At 36.0% G+C, this 23,215-nt stretch overlaps 1 protein-coding gene across 1 annotated transcript in view; it reads left to right on the top strand.

The window, feature by feature from the left end:
• Positions 1 to 23,215, top strand: part of Strump (WASH complex subunit strump) — a 162,182-nt gene that overhangs the window by 3,894 nt on the left and 135,073 nt on the right. The window contains exons 2-3 of the mRNA XM_090372123.1: positions 19,175 to 19,281; positions 22,644 to 22,728. Of these exons, the coding sequence (XP_090228249.1) occupies positions 19,175 to 19,281; positions 22,644 to 22,728 (192 nt within the window). The remainder of the gene's footprint in view (positions 1 to 19,174; positions 19,282 to 22,643; positions 22,729 to 23,215) is intronic.

Genomic DNA, 23,215 nt, shown 5'->3' with positions numbered 1-23,215 from the left:
GACAGACTGTATGGCTACGAATAACAAGAGAAATGTGAAAATATCAAAGAAGGTGATGACATTAGCGAATAAAATTGAGTTATTAGATAAAATTTCTAATGGTGAAAGTGTCTCCTCAGTGGCAAAATATTATAAAATCAATGTCAACGGTATGATCAATCAAAAAAAATCTTAAGAAAAAATCCGCCGTAGGGTCCATGAAAACGCGCTAATTGCTTCAAAAATTTGCTCTGTAACTCGTGATGTTAAATTAGAAAAAATGGAAAAAGCTTAAAATCTGTGGATAGAAGACCGAACTCAAAATAAAATTCCGTTAAGTTCACTCATCATTCTTGAAAAGACAAAACTCCTTTATCAACACTTCAGCGAAACTGGTGATAGCACTGGCGGGATAAGTTTTTTTGCTAGCAAAGGCGCTGGTTTGAAAGATTTGTTTGAAATTTCTTATAAATATTACATTTAATATTAAATTGTTTCTTATTTTCATTTCGATGCCATATGCTTGCATTTCACAATGTACTGTCTATGTACATAGTCATATTATGAAGGTACATATAATACATACATAGACAAAATTTTAGACTAGTTTTTCTTATATATTTCATACTTTGGAACGGAACCCCTTTATTTCTATGGGAGCCATAACTCAGTATTCGCGTTTTCGGTATTCGCAACATTTCTCAGGAACGTAACCTCCGCGAATAGCGGGGGTTTACTGTATACTTTAATGTTGTGTACACATAAAACAGTATAAATATTTCCACATTTCAGAATAGATTTCATTCTGAAATCTGGAAATGGTCTGGCAAATAGGTTGCAGGATTTGAGAGTTTGTAATGTATGTGTTTATTTATTTAAAATTTATTTTATTTCTGAAATTTTCTGCTTGTAAATATATTTCTGTTTATATCCTCTACAGTTAGTGCTAGAAGCGTTTACGACTTTATTGTAGCCAACAAAGTTTCCACAGAACCACAGTCCAATGATATGCTTACTGATATTTATAGCATAGTATACTATGCTATAAATATCAATAAAAGCATTTTCTGTGCTAAACCTGAAAAGCCACTGGAATGATGCGACAGATGATATCTTTACTCTAGCCCTCATGCTAAAATGATCATATGTACATGTTAAATGATACTGAATAAATATGGAAATTATTATTTGTCATCCCAAAAGTGTTCAGATTGAGTCTCACAAAAAGTTTACTGGATGTGACACTAGATTCAAAAGAAAATGAAAAAAATATCATAATGGCAATATCATAATTACATATGTGGATAATATAGGCTGTTGAAATAAATGTTGGAAGTATTTTATTCTCATTCATTTTACTTTCAAAAGGTACTATAATGTGCTACTGAATTTGATCAAAAGTTCATAGATTGTCCTTATATTTATAAATTGAATTTGTGGTTGTCAGAAACACATGTTTGCAATATTGAATTTTTGGAATCTAGACCCAGAATATTTGGGGACCAAGTTGGCTTGAGCTCTGAGAACCTGGTTTGAACTTATTTTTAATCAGTGGTTCCTTTTATACTGGATATCTGTAGCCCTGGAGTCATATGAATATCAGTGTGAGATCAAGCTCTTCCACAAAAAGTGCACAGTCCACGATTAGTTCTTATGCTGATATATGGCTATACTAAAACACCTTCAATAAAGTTGTAAACTCCTTTGGTCCTTGCTTTACAGAGTATAAATGTTAATTTACACTTATTTAAAGTTCCAATAAAAGTTTCAGAGGTAAGCATCCAAAGTTTCAGAGGTAAGCATCCAAAGTTTCAGAGGTAAGCATCCAAATCTAACAGTTTTTTTTTTCTTTCCATAATTTTGTGAGCTGATAGAAAATAAGCAAACTGGTTTATTTAAAGCCTAATGCTTTTACTACACTAGCAAATAAATGGTCCAGTCTGTGGACCATTGATTTTAAACCTCTGCTTCAGACAGTATATATTCAGTGGATAAGTGAAATAAATTATATGCAGATTTAATTGTAAAGTGAAATAAATCATACTTCTGAGGTAATTATAGAAGGAAATGTTTGTATCATTACTTTGTGTTTTATAACAAATTGCACAGTAATATGCTGGTGCAAATTTTTTATTTTTTTGTTTCAAAGTAATATCCAACTATTAAGCATCTTACACAAATAGTTGTTATTGAGATTGACTGTCATATTATAGAACATTCCAGTGTGGTGACAAGACTGAAGTTTTACTCTCACTCAGCTATTACTACTTAATATTCTTTTCTATAAACTGCCTTTGCACAACTAAACTTAGAATTATTCACTGAATACTATGCTATATACTATAGAACAGCCTGTCATACAATAATTAGTGTATTATGTATTAACCTTTGTCAGAGTTGTATATGGATATCAATCAACAACAATGTATGAATGTGAATGTGTGTGTATTATTGATGATTTTACAAATGCATGTTAACTACAAACTATGTTAAAAATAAATTTGGGTCACAATTCTATAATTTTTTTTAAAAACATAACTATGTGAACAGCTTCATGTTTTTATTAGTTTCTGTAACACTAATTCCATACAGATATTATTTGTAATGCTTTTCTAAATGGGAAAGTGGGGGTTGTCGAGACACTGTGTGATCACTGCATGTTCTAAGTTTTTTGGATGTTGCTTCCATGGTGTTCATTTTCTGGTTAGTTTTAGAATGCTTTTAAAGTACTTCTAGAAATAGTTGTAGAAATTGCTTGGGGACTACTGAGAAACAAATTTCATAAATTTCACAAAAAATAAAATAAGTATATTGTTAAAAGAATATAGTAATTATTGCTTTAATTTAGCAATATAGCACGATGCACCCAAGATCCAGCAACCTCTGGACCAGATAGGAACTGGTGTATGAAATATTCTAGTTTATGAAGCCCACACACTGTACAGTACATCCTCAATTTTATGGACCTTGACTTAACAGACTTTGGATTTACCAGATGAAAAACATCGACTGCTACCAGAATGTATTCTGAGTGTACTCATGAGATAGAGAAAACCAAGAAAATTCATGAGTCAGCAGTCAACAGGCTTCCCAGTCTGTTTATGGGTATTCTTGCTATCATATTGCTGTCTTTCTTTATTATCACCTCACTTACAGTGTATTGCCATGGCCCCCTAAGAATTTCTGCACAACACTCAGATGCACATGCTCCTCTCTTTGAGGAATTAAAGAAATTAAAGCTGTTACAAAAGTTACTGTAGTATGTCTGTTTCTCCATATCTCTGAGAAATATAACATTAAAAAAAATAAAAAAAACTGTGTCAGATATTGTAAAAAGCAAGCCTAAGCTGAGAGTTTTTCACTGATATATACTGTCGGTGTAGGTGTTTCAACAGTTGGTGATATAAAGCACATAAAAGCAATAAGGGTTAACCTTGAAGATATAGTTTATACAAGAGTGCCCAACTGGTGTAGGTGTGTAGACTGCTGAACAGTATTTAGCTGGTTACTAGCTAGCTGAATTCATGGGAATACTGTTCCAGGAAAGTGATGGGTGCCTGTGGTGTTTCTGTTAATGCCACAGTATTTCCAATAAAAGGATCTGTGGGAAATTGTTGAGTGTAGTGGCAAAGGGATGTTGATCTGTTCAGAAAATTTCTGACTGAATTATTGGTGAAGGAGGAGCTGATTTTATTATAAGTTTACTGTGCTAGTGAAATAAGTCTGTTCTGTCATGTACCCTGTAGTGCCACTGAGATTTATGCCCATGGATCTACTCCAGGGAATGAGATAAATACGGGAAGCATTTAAGTCCTATTTGGTGTGAATATAGGTGTATTACATGGCATGAAACCTACTGTTGTTTTTTTTTTTTTTTTTTATTAGCATTAGCAGAGGCATGTGATGCAAGAAAGCAAGCTTATACAACATCAGCCAAAAAAAAAAAAATCCCATTTCAACCATCTACTGGCTAAAGGCAAATTTCCGCATATCTATTCTTCAACTGTCTTTCCTCAATTTTAATTTATGCCCCCTCGGGCAATTAATCTGGACAAAAGGAAGAATCCCATCAGCATTGAGCATGCTCAAACCATGCAAGGCCTTATACACTTCAATCAGATCACCTCACAGGTACCTATTCTCCAGACACTGTAATTTGCAAAACTTGGCCTTTCTTTGTAAGAGCAACCCTTTGTTCCATACACTAATCTTGTTTCCCTTATCTGTACTCATTCCAGCAGCTCTACATCCTTCCTAAAATGTGGCCTCCAGACCTGTATACAGTACTCAACGTGTGGCCTAACCATTGCCTTATACAAGTGGATAATCACATCCTTTTCCTTGCTAGAAAAATTCCCGTACGATCACTCCCCAGCTTACGTAATACTCGACTTATGGAAATTCGACTTTATGTAAGTTTTTGCTGGCTGGTGCAAACGTATTTTGCATCGATAAATGGAGTTATCGTGAAAATATCACGTGAACCCAATAACACATTTTATTTTTTTCGGTAATTTGTTCCAAGATCTCGGAAATTGAAATTTTCGCTATATAACTAAGCTATTTATCTCTTTAAAAGGTCATTTTTATAATGGAAATTGCACTAGACTTTCATCATTTAACATATGTTCCGTTATAAGAATCAATTTTGAACGCTTTGTGATATTTTTCTGAAACACATTTCTGTAGGTCACTACCATAAAACAATTAAATCAATTTGCACTTTCTGGTTTATTGGGATTTTCTGTTAGTGCAATCTATTATAAATGGGTAGTAAACTCGATCTTATTGCATCTGTAATAATCCCGATAACTGGAACTCTGTGGGTTTTTATGTTACAGTATTATGGTGAAATGAGTTCCCCTTCACTGAAATCTTCAATCATATAAAAAAGAAAGAAATTTTCAGAATCTTCTCTTCATTACTATTTACTTATCACAATGATGAAGGGAAAGAGAGCAACGTAAAGTGCAAGTGCTGCCAGACCTAGGAAACGAAACAAAATTGATTTAGAAATGAAGATCATTAATTAAGTACAAAATTTTTGTCATATATTGCATGGTATTAGGTCTTGCTGCTTCAACAGTGAATACTATTTTAAGAGGCCCCGGGTGCCAAGCGAATTCGAGGTCAAGCGATTTTTCTGCGATATATAGAGTGCTCATCAAAAGTGATTAAAGTTTTTTCTAATTTCGTACGTTTCTATTAGCAGCTTTATTTCTATATCGTTCTACACTTAAAAGCCACAAGTTAGAACAGAGAAAGGAAACTCACCTTTCTTTATTTATCCATATATTTCTATTTCCACTAACGAACTAACACTTTAACCGCTTGGCCTCCTAGCGGCACTGCTCCTGCCTCCCCGTGGCGGGGCCGGAAATCTTGGCAAGTAAGACCACTTGCCAAGGGCTAAAAGGAGCAAACATGGCTAACATAGACCATCAGGATATTGAGAACGAAAATCCAAAGAGACAAAAGACTGATCGGATGGAGCAACCTTGCCCATCGTTCTTAATTATCCACTCTCTTACTAGTCAGCCCATTAATAAATTGTCTCCGTTTGTCATACAAAAACATCTGGAGGGTATTGCAGGATCTCCCAAGACGGTGAAGAGACTGCAATCAGGAGACTTACTAGTAGAAACCACCAACCACAGACATTCTGAGAAGCTGTTACAACTGACAAGCTTTGCTGGCATTCCAGTTAAAATATCTCCTCATACAACCCTAAATTCATCTAAGGGTGTGATATCCATTTGGGACTTATTAAACGTTACCGAGGAAGAAATAACCCAAGAGCTGCAGGGACAACATGTAATTGAAGCAAGACGAATAATGATTAAAAAAGATAATGAACTTACACCTACAAGAAATATTATTCTCACCTTCAATACACCCAACTTACCCTCCTCTGTAAAAGCAGGTTATTTACTTTACCGCATCCGACCTTACATTCCAAACCCTTTAAGATGTTACAAATGCCAAAAGTATGGCCACTCACAAACTGTATGCAGAGGAGTTCCTGTCTGCCCTAATTGTGGATCTGCAGATCACATACAAAGTAACTGTACAGCTACAAAAATGACCTGCCCAAATTGCAAAGGTGACCATCCTGCATATTCCAAGACATGCGAAAAGTGGAAAACCGAGAAAAAAATAGTAAAATACAAGGTTGAGAACAAAGTAAGTTACCCAGAAGCGAGAAAATTAGTTGCTCCAACTATAACCAAAAATATGACCCATGCCAATGCTGTAAAAAAATATCAGACAGTCTCCACTCAAACTGATGTAACAGTTCCCACTAACAAATCAATTTCTGATTGGGCTAGAAATGTTCTTTCTAAGCAACAATCCAAGTTCTCTGACCAAGCAAATAATACTCCTCTGACAATACCAGCGGCATCTCCTGCTCCAGTCATAGATACCATATCTCATAGTTCAAACGCAAATGTAGTAAAAAATTTTCAGGACACAACCATGGACACAGATGGCACATCCATACAGGATGATCCCCCTCTAGAAATCCATGCAGAAGAAGAAATGGACACAGGTCGACCAGTTTTCTCCAAAAAAGATAACTAAATTAGAGCGTCATAAGCCAGTAACCTTCAAAAAACAGTCAGATACAGCTCCATCAATTAAACACAAATAATGCCTTGTATTTTACAATGGAACTTTAGAGGCTTTCGTTGCAACACAGATGATATCCATGATCTAATTAGCCGATATTCTCCAGTTGCCCTTTGTCTTCAGGAAACTTACCTAACCTCGCAAATTTCTCCTTCAATAAAAAACTATTGTCTTTATCGAAGAGATCGTAACACAGCAAATGCTGCCCATGGTGGTGTAGCAATCCTGATAAACTGAAAGATCCCAACTAAACATATTCCACTTCAAACTGAAATAGAAGCTGTTGCTGTTCATATAACTCTGAATATTTCAATAACAGTTGTTTCAATATACCTACCACCAAACCATACTTATTGTTTAAAAGATCTTGAAGATCTATTCATACAGATACCTCCACCTCTCTGTATATTAGGGGATTTTAATGGGCACCACCCCTTATGGGGCGATCCTAAACTAGACACACGTGGTCGACTCGTTGAAAGCTTTCTAGAGTCACAAAACCTCACCTTACTCAATACTGGTGCGCACACTCATATACACCTCCCAACTGGACACACCTCAGCAATAGATCTCTCAATTTGTTCTCCAATACTCTTTCCAACCATAGAGTGGTACGTTTTAAATGATCCAATGGGCAGTGACCACCTTCCGATCATATGCAATGTTTTAATGTCACAGACTCCATCAAACAAGCTCTGCAGGAAATGGAAATTTGTTCGCGCAAACTGGGCAAAATTTCAATCATCAATCTCTCTTGACGAGGAAAAAATCCAGCTCCAAAATATTGATAATGTACCAGATTACATCACATCTCCTAAAAGTGGCCAAGGACACAATACCATTATCAAACCCCCCTGATCGCAAGCATTATAATTATTGGTGGAATGACGAGTGCACAAAAGCAAAGAAAGCAAAAATCAAAGCCTGGAATTTATTTCGGCGATGTCCAACCACAACCAATCTCATTAATTATAAGAAGCTAAGAGCAAAAGCACGATTGGTACAAAAGCAAGCCAAGAAAGAATCCTGGACCCGTTTTGCATCGACCTTTAACAGAAACACTGATCCGAAAACTATATGGAAAAAAATTAGACAGTTATCTGGTAAGTTTCCTACTATACCTTCTCCAATCCTCTCCCGGAAAGGGCAAGATCTATCCAGTTCCTTAGACATTGCTAATGCTTTGGGCAATACTTTTGCTGAAATATCAGTGGCATCAGCATATCCTACATCATTCCAACGAATTAAAAACACTAGAGAAAAGCATGCCATAAAATTTCAAACCGCATGTACTCTTCCATATAACAAACCTCTACAACACTCTGAGCTTCTGCATGCCATTAGAACAGCCCACAATGGTGCAGCCGGGCCAGATGGGATTTATTATGTCATGCTTCTAAACAGAAAATTTAATTTAATTTAATTAACATCTCGATGACAAAGCTTTAGGCCTGCTTCTGGTTTTTTACAATCGTATATTCTTAGAAAATGTGTTTCCAACTTCTTGGCATCACTCTACTGTTTTGGCATTCCTAAAACCTGGGAAAGATCCAACTAACCCCTATAGCTATAGACCGATCTCTCTCTCAAGCTGCCTGAGCAAAATCCTCGAAAAAATTGTCCACAGAAGACTCGTATGGATCATTGAGTCACAACATCTAATGAGCCATAGCCAATATGGCTTTCGTAAAAATAGGTCATGCTTAGATCTTATGGTCAAGGCTGAATTCGCCATTCGAAATGCCTTTGTTAAACGGGAACATCTTGTAATGGTTTCAATAGATATCGAGAAGGCTTTTGACACTACCTGGCGGCATGGCATATATAGTGATCTTTACTCTCTTGGTCTGCGAGGCAACCTTCCTATTTTTGTTCAGAACTTCCTGCGTACTAGATCGTTTCAAGTTCAGTACCAAGATGCCCTCTCCAAAACGTTTATACAGGAAGAAGGAGTACCACAGGGATCAGTACTGAGTGCCACTTTGTTTGCTCTTAGAATAGATTCCATCACCAATCAGCTTCCAAATACAGTTGAGACCTACCTTTATGCAGATGATCTTTCCATCTCCTGCCATTCCCAAAATATGAGGTCTATTGAACGGCAGCTCCAGATATCACTTAATAAAATTCAACAGTGGGCCAGCCTCAACGGATATCGACTCTCGCAGCAGAAAACAGTTGCCATCCATTTTTGTAGACAGCGCAAACTTCATCTGGATCCTGAACTTCAAATTTATAGTGTCTCCATCCCGGTCATTAATAGCATCAGATTTCTAGGATTAACATTTGATAATAGGTTAAATTTTATAGACCACATTAAAAATGTATGTACTTCCTGTCTAAAAAAGTTAAATATACTCAGAGCTTTATCCTCCCAAACATGGGGCGCAGATCATACATCTCTGCTTCAGCTATACCAGGCATTAATCAGATCCCGTCTTGATTATGGAGCTCCCATCTATGATTCAGCCAGATTGAGTGCATTGCGCTGGCTTGATCCAATTCAACACAGTGCCTTGAGACTTTCACTTGGTGCTTTCAGAACATCACCAGCACATAGCCTCTACATTGATGACCATGAACCCCCACTAACTTTACGTAGGAAAACAATGTTACTGAAGTATGCTGTCAAGATACAAAGCTGTGCCATGCATCCGACTCAGTCATACCTGTTCAATCCACCATTAGAAAACCTTTTCAGAAATAAACCAAGCATAGTAAAGCCAGCTGGTCTTCGCCTTCTTGAACTGATGCAAATTTGGAATGTTTCCATCCTTTCCGTACAACAGACAACAACTTGTACTCAACCACCATGGGTTCCACCACCTATACCTGTGACACTTGCCTCTCTCAATGGGGAAAGAACATTTTACAAACATCAAATATCAAACAACTTCATGAAGCTCACATTCAAAGATACTTTGACTTCTCTCCAATTTATACAGACGGCTCTAAATCTAATTCAAACGTTGGAGCGGCTGCAGTGTTTCCAAATACCGTTATTTCAGCATCCTTGCCATCTGAATTCAGTATCTACTCAGCTGAATTATATGCAATCAAACTAGCTTTACGGAATCTCTCTTCTGACTGTGCTTTAAAATCTGTTATTTACACTGATTCCCTCAGCTCAATCTTGGCTTTATGTAACCCCTTAGAAAAAGTACACCCTATTCTACACGAAATAAAAAGCATATTACTAAAAATTGAAGAACGCCATCAACTGGTCACCTGCTGCTGGATTCCAGCTCATTCTGGCATTTTGGGCAATGAACTGGCTGATAAAGCTGCAAAAAATCCAACTAGCTTCAACTTAACTAATATCCCTGTTCCGCCATCAGACTATGCATTAAACATTCAGGCTGCATGCCTGTCAAAATGGACAACAATATGGCACTCTCAAATTAATAATAAACTTTTTCAATTTAAACATGATCCAAAAATTTGGCACTCCAGTGTCCGCACATCAAGACGAGAAGAGGTAGTCCTTTCAAGGGTAAGAATAGGACATACTTACCTGACCCACCTTTATTTACTCACAGGGAACAACCCGCCACAGTGTCCACTTTGTAATGTAAATCTGAGTATTAAACACATTCTCGTTGACTGCCCTTACTATGAACAAGACAGAACTTCAACCCTGCTATCACTGGTTAATCTTCGCAGACCAATAACTTTAGAGAATCTCATTGGAGATGACACCCTTTCCATCCAAGAATTTCATTGGAGATGACACAGATATTTCGGAATTTTTCAACTTTTTAAAGCAGACTAGACTTTTTAATCAATTCTAAATTTATGAAACTTTTTCACTTCATTTCTTTTTATTATAAATGAATAGGCGCATTATAGCCAAAGCAGCTTATGCGCCATCAAACCCCCATATCAACAACAACTATTTTAAGGGACAGTGCACGTATAAAAGAACATGTTAAAGGATCAATGCATTTAAGATCAGAAGTGATCAAAAAACAGCATTCAGGTGCTATATCGAAGATGGAAAAGCTATTAATAATATGGATGGAAAATCATATTCAGAAGCAAGTTCCCCTGAGTCCCATGACCATTCAAGCAAAAGCAAGATGTATTTATGAAGATATCAGGGATAAGTATGGCGAACCCCAAACCAAGTTCCTGACAAGCAATGAGTGGTTTAATAGGTTCAAGCATTGTTGGTTGGTTGGTTATTTGGTTTTTAGGAGCATTAGCAACTAAGGCCATATTGCTCCAGGAATATGCAGTGGTCATTCCCTGACCTTTCCGCATCCTCTGTATTTGGTGGTGATGGGCTCGAACCCCAGTCTAATCAAGAAGCGTGTGCTACGCACTGCTGCTCCTTCCCACCTGGCTACGGAGGCGCCCTCAAGCATTGTGCTGGTTTCCAAAACATTAAAGTATGCAGTGTAGTCACCACTGCTGATTCTGCAGCTGCAGAGAAATTTTGTGATGTGTTGTTTAAAAAAAACCCTTCTAAATCTCCACAGCCCTCAACAGCTGCAGTGGCATGCTTATCAGCTGGAGAGTTAATTCCGGCACCGATGCTCGAAAGGTGAAACTTGCTGAGTTATGCCCTCCTCTCTCTTTTTTTAATTTTTGAAATTTTTCGAAATTTTTGAAATTTTTCCTGCGCATGAGATAAAAAAAAAATTGAATAAATAATTCTGTTTACATGTTCGTTGAACATTTCTTTTTTGCTTCAATCAAATTCAGCATGCATATTTGCAAGTGCTGCATAAACATTTAGGGAAATTCTGACTTGCGTAAAATTTAACTTGCGCAGAGTTCAACGGAACACAACCCTTACGTAAGTTGGGGAATGTCTATATATAATTGAAAGACACCATGAGCTACTCTTGCAGACTGCTGCACTGCTCAGAAAACTTCATATCTGAGTGCATAGTTACCCTCAGTTTAGTATTCCACAGTTGATATGTTACTTTGAGGTTACTACTACCAATGTACAGTACTTTACATTTGTCAATGTTAAACTTCAGTTGCCACATCTCAGCCCATTTGCTCAACGTTTCTAGATCCTGTTGCAGTAGTGTACTGTTATTAGTGTCATTATCAACCCTGCCAACCTTCGTATTATCTGCAAACTTAGACATTAAGCATAATATTCCATTATCAATATCATTAATAAATACAGAAAATAATAATGGACCCAACACCGAACCCTGAGGGACTCCACTAATAATATTAGTCCAAGAAGAATAGTGGCTATTGATTACCACTTTGTCTTCTCCCACTCAGCCATCCCTTTATCCATAGCAGCAGCTTGCCTCCAATGTCACACTACTCCAATTTCTGTAGCAGTCTTCCATGTGCAACAGAATCAAAAGCCTTCTTCCTAAGTTCCGAGTATATGATATCAAAATTATTCTTTGCATCCAGTTCCTTTGTGACCACATCATAGTACCTAATCAAATTGGTCAGACAAGACTTCCTCTTAATAAACCCATGCTGTGTCTGAACTAAAACTGAAGTCTTGTCTAGATGATCCTGCAGTGCTTCTTTAATCAGTGCCTCCATTAATTTTTCCAGAAAAGAAGTTAAACTATCAGGTCTGTAATTACTTGTGATTACAGACCTGTTAGTTTAACTCCTCCTTTATAAATCGGGGTCACATTTGCAAATCTCCTGTCTATGGGTATTCCTCCCCCAAGTCCAAGGAAGCTCTCAAATTGTAGTTAAGGGTTTTCTTACTTACTTTGCTGCCTCCTTTTATATAACTGGATAGGTCTCATCCACCCCAGGTGCATTTCTTATGTTTATATTCAACAATTTCTCCTCCACTTTGCTCTGAGTTATTACAAAATCATTTAGCTCAATGCCAGGTTTTAATACACCTCTGGCATCCCCTACACCCGAATAACTCCTCATGTGTAAATGTAGATGCAAAATACTCGTTCAGTTTGTTAGCTACCTGAGCAGGATCATCAACAGTTGAACCATTGATATCAAGTGGACCAATATGATTCATCCCTTTCCTTCTAGAGTTTACACAAGTAAAGAACTCTTTGCTGTCTGTTTTTTTTTTTTTTTTTTTTTGCATCCTTTGCCTGTCTAACCTCCTTTGTGACTTGATTACAGACCAATTTTATCTACCATAGGCTTCTGTGTCACCTGTCAATTTATATGTATCCCATGCCTTTTTCTTCTCTGCCACATGTCTCATTAGTTCATCTGACATCCATTTAGAAAGGCAAGATGACATTTTGCCATAAAGGACATTATGGATGCCCACTAGAATCATATATTATAACTGTCATGAGTTACATATTATAACTGAAAGAGTGCAAAGTTCACTGCTGCAATCTTCACTGACTAGTTCTTTGAATACTTCATCCCTGAAGTTATATAAATCAGCCACCATCTGGGTTTGTTCTTACCAGAAGTAGGGCTTTGACTTTCTTACAAGAAAATCAAGTTTGTACTTCTATTATTATATGATGAAAAATTAGTAAGCACGGTTGGAAGAATTTAGGGTTTTTTCTTTCTGCCAATACAGTATCTCTCATCCAAACCTATGCACCAGGGGATTATTGTTTCTTGCAAGCACCAGTACAGGAGGAAGTTTTTGGATTAATATTATTTGTGATAGAGGATGAGGGGTGTACTCTAACTAATAATCAAAGACATTCTCTACTACCCTAAGTGTAGTACCACACAGTTGATACACTACTCTGTGGTTACTGCTATCCCTATGCTTATTTATTTATTTATGTATCAATAATCAGTAATAATGATATGCTGTGCTCATATAAACGTAAGGGGAAGAAATCAATGTTATAGAAAAGAGTACTGCCCAACCAGTACTGCCCAAGCACACACTTGACATTAAGTAGTTATTAGGCTCATGCTTAGCGACTGCTTATTAAATTTAGGTTCATGCAGTGTGAAATATGGAAGTATTTAGTCACACAGTATATTATATTTGATGTATTGAATATAGAGAATGATAATGCAAGTTTCTATAAATGAGTATAAAAGAATAAAGTTCTGAATATTTGGTGAAAACATAACAAATGTTCACTGAACTGAATAATGGACATAACAATTTATAATACTTAGTCAAAAGTGGTGTGTTTTTGACTACTTCAAAAATCCATTTGGATGCTGCCATGTTTATTGGGATACCAATAAGTTTAGCTAATGTGTTTTTTTAAATAAATAATGCTTACTGGTTTCAGTATGCTGGTCATTTATTTAGTGCATGATTTAGTGATTTATTTATTTAGTGTAGTAATATTTGTAAAAGAATAACAGAAGTTTATCTCAATATGATACATAGAACATTTCCACATGATACTCTCTAGAAATTAAAACAAAAACAATTAAAAAATCAAAAATCTTACATTACAGTAAGAAATAATTAACAATAATTAAAAATCAAATGAATGCAATTAAAAATCAATTTAACACAATTAAAAATTAAGTAAAAAATTAATTTAATGAAAAAAATTGCAAAACCATTTACCTTCCTGAAGCTGACAATGCTTTTTGACCGTATGTTGTGATCACAGGAATGAAAATTACCAAATGGGGTGAACATGGAACTTAAATAGGGATTATTTGTCTTCGCACATGTGCAAAAAGGACCACGAATCAGAGATTAGATATGGCCAGCGAACATTAACAGAATTCTCATTTAATTTAATTTTGATGGCTTCTGCAATTAATAGTCTTGTACAAATACGGAGGATGCGGAAAGGTCAGGGAATGAACACAGCATATCCCCGGAGCAATATGGCCTTAGTTGCTAATGCTCCTAAAAACCAAATAACAAACAAACAAACAATAGTCTTATATAATTATGTTGGACACTAAGTATTTTGGCCTCGTTAAATAAAAAAGTATGTTTTTCATTAAAGTCATTAGTATTAGCATTAGTAGAGGCATATGATGCAAGAAAGCAAGCTTATTCAGCATCAGCCAAAAAAAACAAAAAAAAAAAAAACACACCACTCCCATTTCACCCCTCCGTTCAAACACCTGTCCAGTTGAGCCTTAATTTTGTTTAGGCTATCAACTTCAACAACAAGTGATGGAAGTCGGTTCCACCAACCAACCACCCGCTGGCCAAAAGCAAATTTCCGCACATCTATCCGACATCCGTCCTTCCTGAATTTGAATTTATGCCCTCTGAGCTGATTATTCTGAGCAAGATGAAGAATCCCATTGGCATTGAGCATGCTCAAACCATTCAAAGCCTTATACACCTCTATCAGATCACCTCGCCGGTGCCTAGTCTCCAGACTCTGTAATTTGCAAAACTTAAGCCTTTCTTCGTAAGAGCAACCCTTTGTTCCATTCACTAATCTTGTTGCCCTTCTCTGTATCCGTTCCAGCAGCTCTACATCCTTCTTGAAATGAGGCCTCCAGACCTGTATACAGTACTCAAGATGTAGCCTAACCATTGCCTTATACAAGGGAATAATCATCTCCTTATCCCTGCTAGAAAAATTCCTATATATCATTGACAAGACACCATGAGCTACTCTTGCAGCTCGTCTGCACTGCTCAGAGAACTTCATATCTGCCTGCACAATTACCCCCAGGTCCTTTTCATTCTCCACCACTGTCAGTGTAGTACCGCAGAGTTGATACGTTGCTCTGGGGTTACTGTTTCCCATATGTAGTACTTTACATTTGTCAATGTTAAAATTCATTTGCCATCTCTCAGCCCATCTGTTCAACCTTTCCAGATCCTGTTGCAGCAGCATAGCGTCAGTAGTGTCCTTAACAACCCTGCCAACCTTTGTATCATCTGCAAACTTGGACATTAAACTTGATATCCCATCATCAATATCATTCATAAACACCGAAAACAACAACGGACCCAACACTGAACCCTGAGGAACTCCACTAATAACATTAGTCCACGTTGAGCAGTGTCCATTGATTACCACTCTCTTGTCTTCTGCCACTCAACCATCCCCTTATCCATAGCAGCAATTTGCCTCCAATGCCACACTGCTCCAATTTGTGCAGCAGTCTTCCATGTGCAACAGTATCAAAAGCCTTTCTAAGATCCAAATATATAATATCAAAGTTATTCCCTGCATCCAGTTCTTTTGTGACTACATCCAATCAAATTGGTCAGGCAAGACCTGCCCTTAACAAAACCATGCTGCATCTGAGCTATAACTGAATTCTTATCTAGATGATCCTGCAGTGCTTCTTTAACCAGTGCCTCCATTAATTTACCTGGAACAGAAGTTAAACTAACAGGTCTTTAATTACTTGTGTCAGCCTTTGATCCTCCTTTGTGAATTGGGGTTACATTTGCACATCTCCAGTCTATGGGTACCTCCCATGAGTCCAAAGAAGCTCTCATAATTATGGCTAGGGGTTTGCTTACCTCCTTTGCTGCCTCCTTTAATATAACTGGATAGATCCCATCCACCCCAGGTGCCTTTTTTATGTTTATCCTCAACAATCTCTCCTCCACTTTACTCTCAGTTATTACAAAATCATCCAGCTCACTGGCAATGTTTACTCTACCTACATCATTCTCGTTCCTGAATAACTCCTCATGTGTGAATGTAGATGCAAAATACTCGTTTAGATTGTTAGCCACCTGAGCAGGATCCTCAACTGTTGAACCATCAATATCCAGTGGATTAATCTGATTCATCCCTTTCCTTCTTGAGTTTAAATAGGTAAAGAACTCTTTTCTGTTTTTCTTTGCATCCTTTGTCAAGGATTTTTCGTAGTCTGCCTTTGCCTGCCTAATTTCCTTTGTGACTTGGTTACAGACCAACTTATATCTATCATAGGCTTCCATGTCACCCGTTAATTTGTATGTATCCCATGCATTTTTCTTCTCTGCCACATGTCTCATTAGTTCATCTGACAACCATTTAGGCCTAAACCTTGAACAATATTTCTTAGTTGGTATGTAAAGCCTGGTAGCCTCCAAGATTAGTTCCTTGAATACTTCCCATTTTGAGTTTGCTGTTGGTAACATCATCAGTTGGTCCCACTGTATAGAATTTAAATACTGTCTCAGACCATCATAGTCGCCTTTACGAAAACAAAAACCCTTCCCTTTACCTCTGATGGTAGTTACCTCCTTGAGTAAATCCCACTTCAACACACTGTGATCACTGCCACCTAGTGGTTCATTTATCTGCAGATTCTTAATGCATGAAGAATCACTACTGATAATCAGATCAAGAGTACTGCTCCCTCTTGTTGCTTCACGAACATGCTGATGTAGAAAACAATCATCCAATAAATCCACAAAAGCCTTGCTAGTGTGCGAGTGACCAATCCACAAATTCCAGTCAATATCTGGGAAATTAAAATCCCCCATTATAAGACTCTCTGATTTACTGGCCCATTCTATTTCCCTGTACAATATCTTATTATACTCATCAGAGTCATTAGGCCTATAGCACACTCCTACTCTCAATTTTGATTTCCCTATGCTTATGTCACACCAAACTGACTCGACACTGCCCTGTCCATCGATGTTGACTGGCTTCACTTCCTTGGACTTTGTGTTTCTTAACTAATAGCATAACCCCTCCTCCCCTCCCCTCCCGTCCTGTCTATCTTTTCTATACACATTGTATTTCCCAAATTCCAGTTCCGCATTCCTTATATCTGTGTGACACCACGTCTCTGATATCCCAACAATATCTGCCTTTGATGTTTTGAGCAATACCTCAAATTCATCAAATTTATTTACCAAATGCTAGGTACACCAATGCTAGGTATACTCCTAGCATTGGTGTACACGCAGGTATACATGCACCTGTTTCTATTCTTGGCTACCCTAACACAACCCATGTGTTTACTTGTACCGCAATGACTCCCAGCAGTCTCTGAAATATCCTGCATCTTGTTTTTCAGGCTTCTGCTCATTTCAATAGAAGCAGTGCAAGAATCACTTCCTTCCACCTCTGCCAGTGGCTACTGTTAATCTATTAGTCCTTGTATCCCCCCCAACTAGCAGTTTTCTGACCCACCTAACTCTGCCTCGACAGCATCAGCAAAAATTGTTGCACCCTTTCTATTTAAGTGTATCCCATCCCTATAGAAGCAATCTCTCCTGTTAACAAGTACAGTCCAGGCTGAAAAAAATTCTACCCCTTGAGCCTTGCACAATCCCTCCAGGGCCGAATTGATCGACAAGGCTCTCATCATGTACTCCCTCCTATCTTGTCTGGGCAGAATTGCAGACCCTTTCAAATTCAACCCTAATTCTCGGCTTTTTTTCAACAGTGACCTGTACTTGCTAAGTAATTCCGCCGGTCTCCTACTCTTAATATCATTAGTGCCAACGTGTACAACTATATCACCTTTTGTGCCCTTAAAAGATGATATCCGCTCTACGTCATCAACCTTTGCCCCTGGCAGACATACCCTGGTCCTATTCCACCTATCCTTTTTGCAAAGCATGTTCCCCGCTTCCCTGACAATAGAGTCACCAACAACTACTAGTTCCTGAAAGGCTAATTCTGAAATTCATGAAGGGCTAATTCTGACGCTGCTGAACGAGAAGCACAAACTGAGGCCCCATGTTGATTAACACGAAAATTCAGAGTAAACTGTGTAGAACCCTGATAAGATGGGTCACAATCACCACAAGAAATGTATACTAGGTAATTTATTTGTGTTGCAAATGAGGAAAGGACTGAGCAATTGTTCAGTATAGTGTGTAATTTCCATATTAGCCTGGCTACAATTTTAAATTCAGTATCTTTAAATTGCAGCCAGGCCAATATGAACAATTGCTCAGTCCTTTCCTCGTTCACAACACGAATGACCTAGTATACAACATTTCTTGCAGTGATTGTGACTCGTCTTATCAAGGTTCTACGTGGTTTCCTCTGAATTTTCATGTTAATCAAACATGCGGCCTCAGTTTGTGCTTCTCGTTCAGCAGCGTGAGAATTAGTCTTTCATGCCATTAATGAAAAACATATACTTTTTTATTTAACGAGGCCAAAATACTTAGTGTCCAATGTAATTATATGAGACTATTAAATTCAGAAACCATTGAAATTAAATTCATGAGAATTCTGTTAACGTTCACCGGCCATATCTAATCTCCGACTCATAGTCCTTTACACGCATGCACGAAGACAAATAATCCTATTTAAGTTCCAAGCTCACCCCTATTTGGTAATTTTTATTCCTGTGATCACGACATACAGTTGAAAAGCATTGTCAGCTTCAGGAAGGAAAATAGTTTTGCAATTTTTTCCGTTAAATTAATTTTTTACTTTATTTTTAATTGCATTAAATCATTTAATTGTGTTCATTTGATTTTTAATTATTGTCAATTATTTCTTACTGTGATGTAAGATTTTCGATTTTTTAATTGTTTTTGTTTTAATTTCTGGAGAGTATCATATGGAAGTGTTCTGCGTATCATATTGAGGTAACCTTCTTATTCTTTTACAGATATTGATATCAACGTAGAACGTATTGAGCATTATAGCTCTGGTTCATACTATCAAATTAGTGTAGTAATATAAAAGTTATTAATCAGAAATTGTTTTCGAAATTATATCGAAAAATATTTATTTATTTTTTTCTTCCTATGGTTTAGCAAATTCAAGACAGAGATGAAGAATTCAGAGAGAATTTCATTGATATATTAAAGCGATTTTATCTTGCTTTTGAGAGTGTTCATAAATATATTGTTGATATGAATAGGTAATTATTACAAAAAATTAATTTTTGCTGTTTTACGTTTGTAAATTTTTAAGCATGATGATATGAAAAATTATATTTTTAGTTTTAATTTTGGAAAATGATGCAAGGAAGCAAGCTTATACGCAAAAAAAAAACAAAAAACACACAACACTATACCACCTCATCTTTCCATTTCCATTTATTCAAACTACCCACTTCTACAACACTAGATGGGAGTTTGTTCCAACAATCAATCGCTCTCTGGCTGAAAGCAAATTTTCACACATATACTCCAAAACTATCCCTTTTCAGCCATGTCCCTTTATTTGTGTTGTCTTAGAAAGAGTGAGGATGCCATCAGCATCTAGTTTACTCAATCCATTTAAAGTCTTAAATACTCCATTTACTGCAATTTGTAGACTGGTCTTTTGTGGTAAGTACCTTTTTGTGCCCTTGACTAATCTAGTTGCTCTTCTTAGCACCCGTTCCAACAGATCCACTTGAAGGCCTATATATGCAGGTCTGGAAGCCTCATTATGCAATACTTAAGATGTCATTACTTAACCATTGCCTTGTACACTGGGATAATCATCTTCTTGTCCTTACTGGCTAAATTCCTTTCTATTGTTGATAGAATCCAATGAGCTGTCCTAGGATCGCTTCTCAGAGAACTTCTTGTTGGACTATACAATTACCCCTAGTTATCTTTCATTCTCCACCACCTTGATTGTGGTAACACCCAATTCGAATTATTCTGAGATTATTGCTGCCCATATGCAGTACCTTACATTTACCATTGTTAAACCTCAATTGCCACTTCTCAGCCCATCTGTCCAATTTTAATGGGTCTTGTGTTTCAGTAGTATGCCTTGATTTTTGTCATTAACTACCCTGCCAACCTTTGCTTCATCAGCAGAATTTAACAAAATGCTTGATATGCCTTCATCAATATAGTTAGTAAATATTTAAAACAGTAAGGGACATAGCACTGAACCCTGAGGCAATCCATTAATAATATTAGCCAAAAAATAATAGTTTTGCCCATTTATAACTATCTTCTCCAGCTCAGCCATCTTTATCCATAGCAGTAACTTGTCTTCATTGCCAAATTTGCTCCAATTTGTACAACAGTCTTTCATGCAGATAGTGTTAAAAACTTTACTGAAGTTTAAATATATGATGTTAGAATTATATTTTTTTTATCCAGTTCTTTTGTTACTGTGTCACAGTAGCTAATCAGATTGGGCAGACAAGATCTTCTCTTAGTAAATCCATGCTGTGATTTTCATATCATTAATAAACATGATATGGAAGGACTTGTATGTTAACAATAGTCCTTCTATTGTTAACATAAGAATTCTTCTATTGTTAACATAGAGTCCTTCTATTGTTAACATAAACAAAAGAATTCTTTGCATTCTTAGCCAATAACTTCTCTTAATCTTTACATTCTTAGCCAATAACTTTTCTTTATGATTTAATTGCAGGTTAGTTTGCACTTAAGTTTCTTTGTCTCCTGACAATTTATAATAATTCCATATATTGTTTCCATATCAATTCATCTAACTTCCAATTAGGTCTAAACCTTGAACAATCTCTTAGTTTGTTTTAAGTTGAGTCCATATACATCCATATTAAAACAGGAAAAAAGACTGTTCCCTCTAAAGGACAAAAACCTCAGCTCATCAATAAAAATGTTAACTTCAATGAATCTCTACTTGAATACATGGAACAACAACAAGGATATTTTTTTTTTTTTTTTTTTATGAAAACCCCAAACACGAAAGGTATGAAAACCTATAGTACTTAGTACCGTGCATGGGTTGAAGGAGAAGTATGGGGGGAGGGGGATGCCGGAAACTTTGCTCTAGAGACTAAACATGGGTTTCATCACTTCAAGCCTCCAATAAGCAAAGTGGTGGTATTTCACCGGTTGATGAAAGTCATCTACCACCTACAAATATGCCACCCTTGCTCTCAAGATGATACCTTAAAATTTACATGATACCATTTGCAGGAAGACAAACCTAGGGAACAAGCAAACTTCATTGTTTTCCTTTTTCAAGGAATTGTGTTTGTATTAAATTTTAGGTCATATTATAACATTGTTTATTTTTATAAATAAACAACATTGAAGAATGATATGAATACAGTATTTATCTAAATAAATTTACATTTTTTTTTTATGTTTAGGAGTTTTTCTTTCATTTTGCAGATTATTTTTATTATCCAGTAAAATTTATTTCCCAACTATCCCAATTATCTGGAATAGCTGGAAAATAAAGAAATCACTTTATATTTATTGTAAATAAATAAAATGCAAGTTTATTAATTAAATTTCTCCTTGTACATTGAAAGCTAAAAAATGTTTGTAAACTTTTATAGATTGATAAAAAAAAAAAAAAACAATCAGAATAAAATTTGAAATATGAATATAATTTTAAAATATATGGAATAAAATTGATTATGCAGTGATTATTGTACAAATTAGTTTTTTTTAACACAGCACTTGTTTCTCAGTTTTGAAAGATATTTAGGAAAGCACCAATGAAAAGTCACATTTGTGTGCTGAGACAACCTTGCCTCTTCTGCCATCCATATATATTTGAAGGATGCAAAAATTGTTTATTAAAATTCTGAAAAATCACAAGATATTTACATCAGAGTTTTACCTGCCAGGAACCCATCTGATCAAGGACCACAACGTCTCAGTGAATAAACGGAAAAATATATGTAGTGTTTCAGTAACCCTTAAACCCCAACATTAGACTAGTTCAAGCAGCTGTGGCTCTATTCTATGACATCTTCAATTGTAAAGTACTTTCCAGTCTTCTTTTTTTTTTTTTTTTTTTTTTTTTTTGTAGTTTGTCTTTAAGGCATTCACCATAGAAGTTACTTTGTGATTGAGGTTGCCATAGTATATGTCCTTCTCAACCCACCCCAGAGGTTATTGAAATGCATTATCCTTCTTTCCTTTCATTTAATGACAAGATAGATCCCCAACTAAGGACTGCTAATTATTAACAAAAATATTACTGGCAAAAAAAGGTAAAAGAAGTTTTAGCAGGCAAATATGGATTTACTTTGGTTTCTTTCTAAATTCCTTTCAGAATTGAGGAGTGTAGAGTTAAAAAAGAAATTTGAAGTAAAATTTTAATAAAATTTTGAATTCAATAACATATATCAATAATATGTCACTGAATTTTACCAGTGTTTTTGAAATCATGTAATGATTTTTTCACATTAAATAGTTTATAAATTAATTTTAATTAAAAAGTTAATCTTAGATTCTTTTGAAAATATCTAAATAGACTGAGTTTGTTATTGTTAGTATCTAAACTAGGAATTTGCTACATTTTATGTTAACTTTTTTTTTATAATAGATATTTAGAAGATTTAGAGGAGGGTATATATATTCAGCAGACTATAGAAACAGTTTTGCTTAACGAAGATGGAAAGCAATTGATGGTACCTTTCGCATGCATTTTTATAGTTTATTGGTTGTGAAATTATACATAATATCTAATTATTTTTCATATATGCAGAATTAATTATTGGGTAATTGTACTAAATCACTTGTATTCCAGAGACAGTTGTGGGAATAAATCTGTATTGGTCCATTTCCTATACATTATTTGATTTAACCAGTTGCCAGTTTAACCAGTTAAATGGATCTGAAATGTTGAGAGAGAAAGCTAAAAGTGGTTTAAGACATGACATATATAAAGAAATCTTTTTTTTTTATCTGTAAAAATAGCCCAAAATTTGTGTAATTGAAGTAGGTAAGCTCGTGTTATTGTTTATAAATAGTTTTCTTTTTAATATTTATAATAATTAAATTAAACCTTTGAATTAAATTTCATATTCCTCTGTTTTCTCTGCAGAGAGAGAGAGAGAGAGAGAGAAGAGAGAAAGTAAAAATCTCTCTCTTTCTCTCCCTAATAGATTGTAGGAA

Source organism: Mastigoproctus giganteus, chromosome 4, assembly GCF_048544385.1.
Source record: "Mastigoproctus giganteus isolate SK-2022 chromosome 4, ASM4854438v1, whole genome shotgun sequence".
Classification (NCBI taxonomy): Eukaryota; Metazoa; Arthropoda; class Arachnida; order Uropygi; family Thelyphonidae; genus Mastigoproctus; species Mastigoproctus giganteus.
Note: the sequence above shows the minus strand (reverse complement) of the source record. Positions and strands in the feature narration are given on the sequence as shown.